Source organism: Hemibagrus wyckioides, linkage group LG23 (assembly GCF_019097595.1).
Source record: "Hemibagrus wyckioides isolate EC202008001 linkage group LG23, SWU_Hwy_1.0, whole genome shotgun sequence".
NCBI lineage: Eukaryota > Metazoa > Chordata > Actinopteri > Siluriformes > Bagridae > Hemibagrus > Hemibagrus wyckioides.
Window position 1 is genome coordinate 6,457,354 of NC_080732.1, and position 15,849 is coordinate 6,473,202.

Here is a 15,849-nt window from a genome sequence, read left to right on the forward strand (position 1 = left end):
TCATGTCAAACTGAGAAACTCACAAGGACTTTACAAAGCTAAAACCTGTTGGTCAATATACATTATATAAAAATAGAGCTGGAAAATAGGACAGAATGAGCTGAATTTCATCCTTGTATAATAATTGGGCATAGAGAGGACCTGGGACAGAATATTGAGAACTAAAGAAGGGTTCAATTCAGAATATGATTATCAATTATTAAGGAAAGCTTTGGCTTTGTGGGAACTTTTGGCCCATGAGAATACCTGTCTTTTTTTTTTGGCAGGTTTTATGAAAAAAGAACAGAATTTTCCTTGATGCTCGGGCTAGATGAAGGTGTAGGCAAAAAATAAGCTGTATTAATTAATTCTATCTCAGTGGAAAGTCTGTACAAGGATAATGTGACAAGTGTGTGTGTGTGTGTGTGTTACAGGATGTGTGACACAGGAGAAGGATTGTTCACGTTCCAAACGCGAGAAGGAGAAGTGATCTACCAGCGAGTTCACTCCGCTACACTGTCCATTGCAGAACAGCATGAACGCATGATGCTGGAGTTCGAGAAGAAGTCACAGGTTATTGTATTTATTCTATTCATTCAACAATATTGTGCAACTTTTGGTATCATATTAAGTTGTCTTTATTTGTCACATATACATCACTGCACAGTGAAATCCTTTCTTCGCATATCCCATCCTTGGGGGTTGGGGTCAGAGCACAGGGTCAGCCATGATGCAGCGCCCCCGGAGCGGGGTGGGTTAGGGTCCTTGCTCAACGGTGGCAGCTTAATGGTGATGGGGCTTGATCTTGTGGTCAACAACCCAGAGCTTTAACCACTTAAGCAACCACCGCCTATTCACACTGATTCCAATCAGATACCCACATTGTGAACCTACTTACTATTTATCATTTGATCAGTGGCATCATGGAACATTTACTTAGCTCTGTATATGTTTCCAGTGAAAGTTTACAATCACCTTTCACTACATCAGGAACACCTGTACACCTTCTTATTTGTGCGAGCCAATAAACAATTCATAACATCATGCAGAGTTAGAGTCAAGAGCTTCAATTCAGATCACACATTAGAATGGGTCTCTGTGACTTTACCTCGGTCACGTGGCATACAGTAGGTGTTGGTGCCGGATAATTGGTGGCTGGTTTGAGTATTTCAGAAACTGCTAATCTCCTGAGATTTTCACACACAACAGTCTATAGAGTTTACACCAAGTGGTGCGAAAAACAAAATCCACTGTACCTGTATATGATATAAATGAGCATGTGTTCCTATTAAAGTGGACAGTGAGTGTATATCCCGTACATGGTATTCGATGTTAGTGTTAGATTACTTTTGACATATATGATTAAATAAACACATTATTGGACAGATAACCGGTACTGATGTATCCTTAGTCACCCCACCATTGACTGGGGGGATTAATTTAATGCTGGTGTGTGTGTGTGTGTGTGTGTGTGTGTATGGGTGTACACTGATTGACTGATGAAGTCATGGTAATTAGTGTGTGAGTGTAATGAAGTGAGGTAGAACACTGAACTCTGTCATGCTGTGAATGTGACCCCTCCTGCTGTATTGTGATCATACACACAGTGTTCCAATATGGTGTTCAACACACACTCCCTCACCTTCTCTCCCGGCTCAGAAGTGTGCTTCACTCACGTCATGTCATCTGATAATGTGTTGAATTTTTTTTATGCAATTTTATTTCTGCTTTGCACAAGTGATTTTAGACTCTTAACAATCAGGATTTTTCAAGGATTCATTCGAAAGAGTTCATTAAGACTTCTGATCATCCAAGAGCTTTAGGTTAAAGGCTAAACTTGGACCTTAATACAAACTGGAAATAATGGCATGTGGAAGACTGGGGAAACTTCTCACATCAGGAATAACATTCTTCCCATAGTGCATCCTGGTGCCATGTGTTCCCCAGGTAAGCGATGCACATGCACCCGGCCATCCACGTGATGTAAAATAAAACGTGATTCATTCTTCCATTTGCTCCGTGGTCCAGGTCTGATGCTCAGGGTCAGCATGGGCACCCTGACTGGTCCATGTGCAACAAACTGTAATGCACTGTGTATTCTGACAGCTTTCTATCAGAACCAGCATTAACTTCATCAGCAATTTGAGCAACAGTAGCTCGTCTGTTGGATCAGATCACACGGGCAAAGCCTTCTCTCTCCATGTCCATCAATGAGCCTTGGCCGCCCATGACCCTGTCTCCGGTTCACCACTGTTCCTTCCTTGGACCACTTTTGATAGATACTGACCACTGCAGAGGGAACACCCCACAAGAGCTGCAGTTTTGGAGATGCTCTGATCCAGTCGTCTAGCCATCACAATTTGGCCCTTTGTCAAACTCGCTCAAATCCTTACACTTGTCCATTTTTCCTGCTTCTAACACATCAACTTTGAGGACAAAATGTTCCCTTGCTGCCTAATATATCCCACCCACTAACAGGTGCCATGATGAGGAGATCATCAGTGTTATTCACTTCACACGTCAGCTTTTCCCAGACTTCCACACGTTTCTTGGGTTGGGTTATTCCTCCATTTGACCTTTAGGGTCAAGAATGTAACTCTTGACCTTTGAGGCATTATTTATATATTGCAGCCTTAGCCATTATATGAAGAAATCAGCATGGTATTAATAAACAATATATTTTAGTGTAATATTTTAGTATTTAGTGTATATACAACTCATAATAATCATGTGCTGGTGAATGATGTGAAATAATATTCAATTTTCTTCACAATAACAACTCAATCACATCACAGTCATATAATAATAATAATGTAGTATATAATGCTATGGTGTATAACTATAAATAATAATAATAAAATAAAAATAATTTACACACACAATTTTCCATATTTTTTCTGGGCATCTACAAAAAAAAAAAAAAAAAAAAAAAAAAGTTCTGTAATATTTTTACAATAAGTGAATAATAAAATAGCCTCTGATTGGATGTACAGTTCAGGTCATTAATCTTTTCGTAACTCTATTATTATTATCCTACTTTTATTAGACTTTTATGACACAGATAGTTGACCTATAAAAATATGAATTTAAAGTTTAATGTCATTTAAAGTAATAATTCTGATCTATGTAGGCTTTAGGAATGTTTAACATAACATTAATTGTGTGTGTGTGTGTGTGTGTGTTTTGTCCTTTGTTCTTTACAGACCTTTTTAAGCGAGAACACATTAACCAAGTCGATATCTCTGCCCCGGAGTGCTTACTGGCATCACATCACACGTCAGAACAGCATGGGAGACATTTACAGTTATCAAGACAAAACAACAGGTGCGTCATGCATTATTAACATTATCCCTTCATCAGGGTTTTTAAATACAGGGAAATCAAAACGTTCTCATTATGTATTGCTACACGACCACTTTAAAAGCGCTAATGCTTTCTTCTTTCCACTACTGTTATGGTACAAAGCTCAACAGTGATGAATAATATAGTACACCATGCATCCTTCTCTCTGTTTTAGAGGATTAGATCTGACGGTTGAGTGATTTCATATTAACCTCATTATCATTTCATTGTAGAGAATCCCGTGTACACAATCCTGAGTTTGATCACAGCTGGAGGGAAACAATTGTAAAAAAAAAAAAAATACACGTCTGTTTATTATTTTCCATCCAATTTTTCCCTGCATCTAGAGTGTAGTGTCTAGTTTAGTGTTTGTCCTTTTAGGGTTGCCGTAGTTCAGCTTCTAATCAGTTTTCTACATGCCTGACACCTATCCCTCTGTCAAGCCTGGAAACGATCTATCGATATACACTATCGTGCCAAAAGTTTTGGGACATCCCTACAAATCATTGAATTCAGGTGTTTCAATCACTTCCATGGCGAGAGGTGTATAACATCTTCAGCATACTAAGAATTTCTTGCTGCTAACTTTGTGGGAACAGTTTGGGGATGACCCCTTCCTGTTCCAACATGACTGTGCACCAGTGCACAAAGCAAGGTCCATAAAGACATGGATGAGCGAGTTTGGTGTGGAGGAACTTGACTGGCCTGCACAGAGTCCTGACCTCAACCCGATAGAACACCTCTGTTATGAATTAGAGCTGAGACTGTGAGCCAGACCTTCTCATCCAACATCAGTGCCTGACCTCACAAATGCACTTCTAGAGGAATGGTCAAAAAATTCCCATAAACACACTCCTAAACAATCCTTCCCTGAAGAGTTGAAGCTGCAAAGTGCAGGCACACTCCAGGTTAAATCCTACTGATTAAAGTTTACGTGCATCTAAAGGCAGACGTCCCAAAACTTTAGGCAATATAGCGTATCTATAAAATCAGTACATGGCCATGCTGCACCATGGTGTTTGAGTGTTGCTCTGTTACTGCTATCTGCTAGCATGCTGTATTATGTTATGCTGTGTTAGAAACTCATGAGTATGTTAATGTTCCACACGCAGCATCAAACTACTAGATTTACTGTTGCAAATCAACAAATTTACTAAAAAAAATCATTCTTGATAAGAAAATAAGACAATACGCTACATCTTGTCAGTGTGTGTGTGTGTTTTATTTTTTCCTTTATTTTTTTTTTTTCCAAATGGAAATTTGTCTTTCTAATGAGGCAATGCCTTACAACGCGGCTCATCCATCATCATGGCGTTTGTATTATCAAAGCGTTAGTGTTTGATGTAGTGGGTGTTCATCCTGCTCATTTATTATCCTTAGAAATACAAATTCGGCAGAATATACCTGCATTTAAAAATGGATAAATAAATTCCATGTTGGAGGAGGACAGAGAGAGAGAGAGAGAGCTAGAGCTAGCAGTGCAGTAAATGTTTCTGCTTTCACTGATTGGAAAAAAAAATCCGAGTAAAAGATTTCTCTGCAGCGCAGATGCCCTTTAGATTGCGTATTTAATTGCTATATTTTGATGAAGTTCTAAACATGCACTTTTATTTTATTTGGCATTGATTCATCGTGTATTTGCCACCTTCATTACTGTTCTTGGTTTTTTTTTTCTTTCCAAACGCTGATAAAGAAGTTTTAACATTTAGTCAGTGAGTTCAACAAAAGGAAATTAGCTTTTTTTTCTTTTTTTTTTAAGCCTTTAAAACGCTGCTCCCATCCATCACTTGTTTTCGAAATGTTAGCGATTGACTTATTGAGCATTCATCCTGCTTGTTTATTCTCCTCAGCAAGAAATCTAACAGGATGTTGTCTTTTTGTGTGTGGGGGGTAGGGGTGTGTGTGGGGGGGTAATAAATGAATACACTGTATGAGCGCAGAGTATAGAGCATGTAAGCAGAAAGACTATATATATATATATATATGTATACATACAGTGAGGGAAAAATAATTTGATCCCCTGCTGATTTTGTACGTTTGTCCACTGACAAAGAAATGATCAGTCTGTAATTTTAATGGTAGGTTTATCTGAACAGTGAGAGACAGAATAACAACAAAAAAAATCCAGAAAAACACATTTCAAAAAAGTTCTACATTGATTTGCATTTTATTGAGTGAAATAAGTATTTGACCCCTTTGCAAAACATGACTTAGTACTTGGTGGCAAACCCTTGTTGGCAATCACAGACGTCAGACATTTCTTGTAGTTGGCCACCAGGTTCACACACATCTCACATCTCAAGGAATTTGGACCCACTCCTCTTTGCAGATCCTCTCCAAGTCATTAAGGTTTTGTGGCTGACCCTTCAGCTCCCTCCACAGATTTTCTATGGGATTAAGGTCTGCAGACTGGCTAGACCACTACAGGACCTTAATGTGCTTCTTTTTGAACCACTCCTTTGTTGCCTTGGCCGTGTGTTTTGGGTCATTGTCAGGCTGGAATATCCATCCACGACCCATTTTCAGTGCCTTGGCTGAGGGAAGGAGGTTCTCATCCAGGATTTAACGGTACATGGCCCCGTCCATCGTCCCTTTGATGCGGTGCGGTTGTCCTGTCACCTGGGGATGGTGTACTTGGGGTCATAGGCAGCATTCCTCCTCCTCCAAACATGGCGAGTTGAGTTGATGCCAAAGAGCTGGATTTTGGTCTCATTTGACCACAACACTTTCACCCAGTTCTCCTCTGAATCATTCAGATGCTCACTGGCAAACTTCAGATGAGCCTGTACATGTGCTTTCTTTAGCAGGGGGACCTTGCGGGCGCTACTGGATTTCAGTCTTTCACGGCGTAGTGCGTTACCAATTGTTTTCTTGGTGACTATGGTCCCAGCTGCCTTGAGATCATTGACAAAATCCTCCAGTGTAATTCTGGGCTGATTCCTCACCGTTCTCATGATCATTGAAACTCCATGAGGTGAGATCTTGCATGGAGCCCCAGACCGAGGAAGATTGACAGTCCTTTTGTGTTTCTTCCATTTGGGAATAATCGCACCAACTGTTGTCACCTTCTCACCAAGCTGCTTGGCGATGGTCTTGTAACTCATTCCAGCCTTGTGTAGGTCTACAATCTTGTCCCTGACATCCATGGACAGCTCTTTGGTCTTGGCCATGATGGAGAGTTTGGAATCTGATTGATTGCTTCCTTCTGTGGACAAGAGTCTTTCATACAGTTAACGAGCTGAGATTAAGAGCATTCCCTGAGAGTGCTCCTACTGTAATCTCAGCTCCTTACCTGTATAAAAGACACCTGGGAGCCAGAAATCTTTCTGATTGATAGGGGATCAAATACTTATTTCACTCATTAAAATGCAAATCAATGTAGAACTTTTCTGAAATGCATTTTTCTGGATTTTTTTGTTGTTATTCCGTCTCTCACTGTTCAAGTACACCAACCATTAAAATTACAGACTGATCATTTCTTTGTCAGTGGACAAACGTACAAAATCAGCAGGGGATCAAATAATTTTTTCCCTCACTGTATATCCAGGGTTCGACTCCCGCTCCTGCTCGCTGTGTGTGTGGAGTTGGCATGTTCTCCCTGTGCTTGGTGGGTTTCCTCCAGGTGCTCCGGTTTCCTCCCACAGTCCAAAGACATGCTTCTAGGCAGATTGGAGTCTCTAAATTGCCCGTAGTGTGTGACTGCGTGAGTGAATGAGTGTGTGTGCCCTACGATGGGTTGGCACTCCATCCAGGGTGGATCCTGCCTTGATGCCCCATGACGCCTGAGGCTCCCCGTGACCCGAGGATAGATCGGATAAGCGGTACAGACAATGAAATGAAATATATATATATATATATATATATATATATATATATCATAGGATGATATGAAGCAGTGAGTAAAAGTAAATGATATGTGTGATGTTTAAAAGTATGTTTAGATCTGTAGTAATCGTACCATTTCAAAGACGCTGCAGAATTCACAGTGCTGACATCGGTCTTTCCTTCTATGTGGCGTAAACAGTCTTTGTTCCTCTCTCAGAGCTCAGAGTCAGTTCAGAGCATCGCTTCGTCTCTGTGGTAATAACACACACACTACAGGTGCAGGAGGTAGAGCTTTGTTTGACGAGTGCTGAAGTGTGTGCTCTTTTAAATCAGCCAGCAGGGTAACGTGTTCGGATGATTTCGATTGTTTTTGAAGGAGAAGAATGAGGATGATGAAGTAGGAGACCTATGTTGCTGTTCTGTTCTGTCCGGTTTGGACAGGTGGGAAGGACACACACTTTTAGACACACACACTCTAAAATGTTTCCACTGAGTATATGGATATATGCATTTTGCTGCAGCTTAAATGATGTGTCTACTCTTAGCCATAAGGCTTTACTGTAGCACAGAGAAGGACATCTTTTTAAGAGACACACACACACACGAACGAAAGCTTCAGCATCAGTTGATTGCTGCCAAGTGTGTCATCCTGACTGCTTTTTTTCTCTGTGTGTGTGTGTGTTTTGACCTTCACAGTTATATAAATGGCCACTTTAGTCAAAGCATGTGTTGCTCTTGTTAGAGACAACACTGGTGATGACAAGAGACTCTGTTGAACATATGAATCTGGAATAATTGACAATTTTCCGATCTCTCCCCTCCTTTCCTCGTTTCACACGAGTAATCTTCGTAATCGATGTTCTCACTTGAAAGATGCTCGCTTTCGGCCAAGCTAAAAAGGAGAAGGTTTTTGATTTTACTAATGTGAAAGGAAATCTATCAAGGCATGTCTGGTGGAGACAAAAAAGTATATCAGTTAACTAGGTTCATTAGGAAAGTTCCAGAACTTTGGCTACTACTTTTGCCTGAAAACAAAAGAACAAACAAACAAACAAACAAAAAAACAGTGAAAGTAAGTAAGTAAGTAACGTGGAACCTTTTTTACAGTTTCTGTATATACACTATATTGCCAAAAGTTTTGGGATGTCTGCCTTTACATGCCATCCCATTCTTAATCTGTAGGGTTTAATGTAGAGTTGGTCCGCCCTTTGCAGCTATAACAGCTTCAATTCTTCTGGGAAGGCTTTCCACGAGGTTTAGGAGTGTGTTTATGAGAATTTTTGACCATTCCTCTAGAAGTGGGGTCAGGCGTTGATGTTAGGTGAGAAGGTCTGTCTCGCAGTCTCCGCTCTAATTCATCCCAAAGGTGTTGAGGTCAGGACTCTGTGAAGTTCCTCCACACCAAACTCGCTCATCCATGTCTTTATGGACCTTGCTTTGTGCACTGGTGCTCAGTCATGTTGGAACAGGAAGGAATCATCCCCAAACTGTTCCCACAAAGCATGAAATTGTCAACAAAATGTCTTGGTATGCTGAAGATTTTATACATCTGTGGCCATGGAAGTGATTGGAACGCATGAATTCAATGATTTGGAGGGGTGTCCCAAAACTTTTGGCAACATACAGAGACACATACAGAACAGACAACTGGAAATAAACTGAATTTACTTCATACTTTGTTCTGCTCTTCCTACTATTTATTATTGCACTTCAGGGAAATAACAGCATGTCAGATTATATCTGTTTTAGACAAGGATAGGAGCTGTTTCGTAAATAAATATAGAGTTCATTTCTGATATTAAGCCTTAAGTGTGAAGCCTGCTGTCATTTTATTGCTTAAATAACTTTATTTGTTCAGTGAAAATCTTTTCCCACTTATATCTGTCTGTTTGTGTTTTACATAATTTCAGCATTATGTAACGTGCTAATTTATTCTGATTGTTATTATTGTTGTTGTTGATACGGAGAGAGACTCGGAGCGAGATAGTGAGAATAAATGGATTAAAAAAAAAAAAACAGGAAATGATTAGAGGCATGACAAATGCAGTGTTGCAGTGTGATTTCTGAGAAGCTCTATTCTGCCATGATATGGAGGAGTAAATATAGTGGCAGTATAAATAGGAGACTGAACCAGCTGTGAGTGTGTGTGTGTGTGTGTGTGTGTGTGTGCCTCTTGCTCCTTTATTCTTCTTTGCTCAGGCCAAATCCCAAAGCACCTGAGAGCTCGGAACACACACACACACACACACACAGAGCAACTTGCTTGACAGCAATTTCCAAGGTGACAGGAGTGTTGGACACACACACACACATACACACACACACCTCTGTGTTTATGCACTGTGTGGTGTTGAGCAAGAGTGCAGAACGAGAGTTATTCGCTCCCTCACCTTCACCTACTTTGCTTCTAGATGAGTGATGTTAAATTCACAAGGCAACGTGACCAACTGTGAATTTCTCTGAATTTCTGTGCATCTGTATATCTGTCTCTTATTAATAATCTGCCCCCCCCTCCATTTTTCCCCCCTAGGTGTGAGTTCGATGATGACCCTCATCCCTCGAGCTCAGACTTTCCAAAGCTTCCTGACTGAAGAGACAAAAGAGGAAAAGGAGAGATCAGCCTCGCCCTCTAGTGAACATAAAGGGCACTACAGCTCGGCACTACTGCACTGACACGCACTCTAACGGGGGAAGAAAGAGGAGAAAGGAAAAGAAGAAGGGGAGAAAGAAGAAAAAAAAAGAGAGAGAGAGAGAGACATTTTACAGTCAGAGAATCAGTAGACATGTACAGTACAGTAAAGATGTATAGTTCTATAAATATCACTTGTAGAGATGAATATAAACTAGAAAGGTTTTGTACCTGCTGTACAGCAACAGATGCCTCAATTTACAACTTTATTTTTGCACCTTCCTTTCTTTCTTTCTGTTTTTCTCCTTCTACCGAAAACACCTTTCTGCACATTATCATATTTTGTGGACTATCAGATGGTTTTCTTGGCGTGAGGATAGTTAGCTAAGCTATGAGTTGCTCTGAAAAAGGACACAAATCAGCCATCTTTAGCAAAAAATATGGCTAAAATGATGAGCAAATCGTATGATGGTAAGATCTCAACTCGGAGGCGTGTTGAATCTATATCATGGTGTATTGAAGACGTTCTGGTGTCTTATCGATATTTAACTTAAATTTCACAAATTTATAGAATCAGCCCTGATAAAAAAGAAACATACAAGGGTCACAGTGGCTTGGAGGTTAGCATGTTTTCTCCATGCTCCAGGGGTTTCCTCCAGGGACTCTGGTTTCTGGTTTCCCCTAGGCCAAAGACATGTGTTGTAGACTGACTGGCATCTCTAATTTGTCTGGAGTGCGTCCTGTGATGGGTTGGTACACAACCAGGGTGTCCCCGACTTTGTGCCCCGAGTCCCCTGGGATAGACTCCAGGCTTCGTTTGACCCAGAAAATAAATGGATGGATGGTTCTACTGCCTCCTCCAGTGGCATCATGATTTATGACCTCAGCTTCCTCTAACATGATGGCAGAGGTAAACTGGATGTGTCCGAATCAGTTATCAGGATAAAGACGACGACCTGAATAACCTGGCCAGGTAATGATGCTCATTCTCATGCACACCTTTCCCAGAATTAGCAATTAGAAGTAGAATCGAATTAGCAGATGAACTGACTAATACCGGAAGTGGAAAACGTGCATTTCCGTTAATCACCCTGCTTGTAAACAAATGCAGTTTTCATGCTGAGAAGAAATCAGCAGCCAACTGTAGCGGAAACCTGCATACTTTAAGAGAAACATGGCTCAGGAGGCTGTGGACGTGTCAGTAAACACTAGGCTAGACTTTATATTTATTCAAGCTTTTCCCCATGAGGCGCACTTCTCAGTTTTTGGAGAGCTTGCAGCCCCGCCCAACAAAAAACACACTTGTCAATGTGTATAAAAAATCCCCAACCCATTCGTTTTGCCCAAGGCTTTTATTACCTATTATTAACTGGCTAATAAAGCAGAATAAAATAAATCGCATTAAAAAAAAAAAGAATTTTATAATACAACAGACCTGCCAAGCCTCAAGAAGAAAAACATCCCTCGCTGATCAGAATTAGCATTAATATCGTCTGCAAAGTGTTAGATTCACTTTAGGCTTATTTAATCTTTCTTTTTGTTTCTGGTGAACTCAGAACATTCCCTGTTTACCTTAACAAGAACGCTGCAACAGTGGCAAAACTTTTGTGTGAAATGAGGACACAGAAAACACAAGTGGGAGGGGCTACTAGATAAGCTAATAGATATCAGAGCGTTTATATCACCAGCGCATTTCTTCGTCTATTGTAATTATTATGAAAAAATAGAATCTTTCGGCGTATTTTGGAGTGTGTTCAACTGTTTACGTGAGCTGTAAAAAAAAAAAAAAAATGATTCAGGGTGTAATACAGGCTTTTCAGTGTTTGGTATTTTCACAACTCCGCCCACCTCTCCTGCAATTGCTTCAGTAGGCCACACCTACACTTTAAATGATAACGGGACATATTACACACGCATATAGAAATTTCTTTTCTTCTAAGCAGCCAGAATTCAGAGTAGTGCGTCTTTTTCTCTGAGTGGAAAGTGACATGTCCATAAAATATGGTAGGATGCGTCTACAGATACACTATTTTGCCAAAAGTTTTGGGACACCCCTCCAAATCTGTGAATTCAGGTGTTGTTTTTCAGGGGTTGGGCTTGTTCCCTTAGTTCCAGTGAAAGGAACTCTTAATGCTTCAGCTTCATACCAAGACATTTTGGACAATTTCATGTTCCCAACTTTGTGGGAGCAGTTTGGGGATGACCCCTTCCTGTTCCAACATGACTACACACCAGTGCACAAAGCAAGGTCCATAAAGACATGGATGAGTGAGTTTGGTGTGGAGGAACTTCACAGAGTCCTGACCTCAACCTGATGGAACACCTTTGGGATGAATTAGAGCGGAGACTGCGAGACAGACCTTCTCGTCCAACATCAGTGTGGAAAGCCTTTCCTGAGGAGTTGAAGCTGTTATAGCTGCAAAGGGCGAGCCAAACTCCATATCACATTCATGTGCATGTAAAGGTAGACGTCCCAAAACTTTTGGCAATGTAGTGTATGTTTTCATTTTTAAAACGCACGCATTAGAGGAGTGTCCATTTAGCTTCTCTCTAATCAACAACCGCAACAAGAAGTCTTTTTGCACCCTGCACTTTTAACCCAAGCCTGATTTGCACTTCAGTGTTTTTGCTCATTGTGTATTGTGGAGATTTGTGACGTCACACCGAGATCTCCTGTTTGTTTTTGTTTGTTTGTTTGTTTTTTTCTTTCCTCGTCGTGGTGATCACACAAAGCAGAACATGCACTGTCAGAAATAAAGATATCAAACTGTACTTTTTTTTATGCTTGTCACTGGAGTACATCATTTCTACCTTTTTGGGTTTTTTTTGTTTTTTTTTTTAAACCTGAGAAGGTGCATGTGGTGTTCATCTAAATAGCTTTTAATGGTCCAATTTTACACCATCGCCTGTTTTAAATATACACCATATTCATGTGTCCGGGTGAAAGATGCATCCTAAAGGTCCCCTTGAAGGTGTCACTGTTTTCCTGTTTTCCAATACCCACAGTAGCGCACCCTTATTGACTTGTTTGAATTGATTAGAAAGGTTGTTACCTGTCCGTTTCAGCTTGACTGAATTCATTAGATGAGATTTGAAGGGTAGATTTCAAAACTTTACCCAGAAGGCATCGCTGCAGCCCGACACAGATACGCAAGTGTAAACACTGGCAATAAAACAAAGACATTCACATTTCAGAACTCTTATATTTGTCTGTTTCGATTAAGTTTTATTCTTCCAGCGTGAAGGGATGATGGAACATTGTGCACTCTGTGGTGAGACTCTGCTCAGTGCGAGAAGGAAAGTGCATGTAAGTCTCAGAGGAAATCACTTTATTGTCAGTGCTGCAGAACAAGTCAACAAGGTTGTGCTGAAAACAGTATTGGAAGAGAGAAATGTAAACATGAGGCCTTCTTTGTTTGAAAGATTTCTTATTTTGGTGATTTATTTTTATTTTTCCCCCCCCCTCCTCCCAAGTCTGACTTGTGTTGAAGTGTACTTTACTAAGTTTCCTTTTAACGAAACTGACGTTTTCTTCGAAACTGTAAATCGTCTAATGTGTCATGTTTCAACTTTAACGTGTCAGTAACTGCTGAGTAAACCTAATTCTGCGTTCACACTGGCTGATGTCACCTCAGGTTTGTCTCCTGTGGGCGGGGCTTGTTTCGTTAATTATTCATTTCTATGTATAGCAGCGGCGGCACGGTGGCTTAGTGGTTAGCACATTCGCCCCACACCTCCAGCATCCCATGTTCTCCCTGTGCTTGGTGGGTTTCCTCCGGGTGTTCCGGTTTCCTCCCACAGTCCAAAGACATGCTTCTAGGCTGATTGGAGTCTCTAAATTGTAGTAGTGCGTGAGTGTATGAGTGTGTGTGTGTGCACTGAGATGGGTTGGCACTCTGTCCAGGGGGTATCCTGCCTTGATGCCCGATGACGCCTGAGATCCTGAGGTTCCCCGTGACCCGATGATAGATCGGATAAACGGTATAGACAATGAAATGAAATGAAATGAATAGCAGCTATATTTTACGTCGTAAGACATAAACCCGTTCCCGTTACCATATATGACAAACATAAACAAGCTCTCGTTTTTTCTCTCTCTCTTGAAATGACAAAAATATGCAGAAATTGGAAAAGCGTCTTTCTTCTGAAGACTGTGGAGGAAACCGTGCTGACACTGGAGACTCCTTCCTTACATATTAGATCTTTCAGAAAGCTTCAGCTGCTTGCCATTCACTTACCTGTGAATGAGTTTTTCACATAAAATACTGAATATAATCCTGCGATATAAATTAAAGCCAGCGCTACTGTCAGAAGTGCTGACAGCGCTCTGACCAATCAGAATCCAGCATTCTATAATACTAATAAAAGGTAAAGGAAGTGTGGCTTTGTTCCTCCAGAATAAAGTGGATTTATTTGCAAAGTAGTTGCAATACCACATGGGGATAAATCTAAACTGGCTTTTATTCGATTTTTTTCCCGTAACCACTGTTTCATCTTCTCCTCAGAATAAATAACACACATTTTTTAGACCATGTTGAATAGGCCACGCCCACACCGTCAACCCTGTAGCGACATGAGTGACGTCGATTGCCAGCGTGAACGGCGGATATGGAATCGTTCGCGTTAACATGTTGTGAATGTGTTTGCTGTTTTGAGATGTAGCTGCTTCTGTTGGTCATTTCCTCCTCACACTGATCTGTTCGTACACATACGTGGAGTGACTGGTCCTGTACATAGCGCAGCTTTTACATACAGGGAAAATAAAAAGTCTTCTATACTATACCAGTTGTAGTGTGTGCTTAAGAGAGCTTTTAGTTTGTAGCAATCTCTGCCAATCGGAATAAGTAATAAAGTCATTTTAGGATGATGTACTGCGGAATATTCAGGAATCAGCCTGTTAGCTAAATTTCCGTCAACCTGGAAGTGAAATGGAGTCAATTAGTACTGTACACTACCAGTCAAAAGTTTGGACACACCTTTTAATTCAATGTTTTTTGTTTAGGGATTTATTTTCTACATTCTAGAACAATACTGGAGATTTCAAAACTATGAAATAACACACATGGACTTAAGTAATCCATATGTAATGACAACAAAAAACAGTCAGTTGTTATTTTAAGACACGAAGGTCAGGTGTTCTGGAATAGTTCTTGCAAGAACAGTATTGTCAAGTGCATTTGCAAAACCCATCAAGCACCATGATGAAACTGGCTCACATGAAGACCATCCCAGTAAAGCAAGACCAAAATTTACCTCTGCTGCAGAGGGGAAGTTCATTTAGAGTTACCAGCCTCAGAAATCACCAATTAACAGCACCTCAGATTAGAGCCGTTATGAAGACTTTACAGAGCATCAGTAGCAGACATATCTCAATATCGACTGTTCAAAGGACATTATTGTGGATTTCGGCCGCCTTCAGCATTGTTTTACAATGTAGAAAGAAATAAACATCAGGAAAGACCATGGAATTAGAAGGTGTGTCCAAACTTTTGACCGGTAGTGCATTTAATGAATGCTTCATTTACCAGCAGCCAGAAAAGTTTTTAATACGAATTTCTGTTTTTACCTAGCTTACTAGTGGCAATATATTCGAGCCTCATGGTGGTCTAGCAAGCAGGATCCTGCATTCTCATTGCCACGTCCCGGGCACTAACCCAGCCACTGAAGAGTTAACTCCCAAGCCCGGATTAAATGGGAGGGTTGGAAGGGCATCCAGCGCAAAATCTGTGCCATGTTTCATGCGGACCAAATGATCTGCTGTGGCGACCCCAAACAGGCAGCAGCCGAAAGAACAACAACTAGTGGCGATATATTCATAAAAAAAAAGAGACATCTTATCCACAGTGACTTACTTTTATCTCATTTTATACAACTGAGCAACTGATGGTTCAGGACGTTGTTTAAGGTCCTAGCAGTGGCAGCAGTTGAACTAACTATTAGTAGTCCAACACCTTAACCACTGAGCGACCACTTCCCTTTCTGCTCTCTGAGATGCCCCAAGTGCTTGTATATAAGCGTCTCAAATTTGAAGGTGTTATCCTCAACCACTAAAAATCTACTGATTGGAAAGTTGT

General features: G+C 40.6%; 1 protein-coding gene across 1 annotated transcript in view; it reads left to right on the forward strand.

The window, feature by feature from the left end:
• Positions 1-14,551, forward strand: part of dok6 (docking protein 6) — an 87,208-nt gene extending 72,657 nt beyond the window's left edge. Inside the window, exons 6-8 of the mRNA XM_058376955.1 lie at positions 414-552; positions 3,183-3,303; positions 9,677-14,551. Coding sequence (XP_058232938.1) covers positions 414-552; positions 3,183-3,303; positions 9,677-9,819 — 403 coding nt within the window. The 3' untranslated portion in view covers positions 9,820-14,551. The remainder of the gene's footprint in view (positions 1-413; positions 553-3,182; positions 3,304-9,676) is intronic.
• The last annotated feature ends 1,298 nt before the right edge of the window (positions 14,552-15,849 follow it).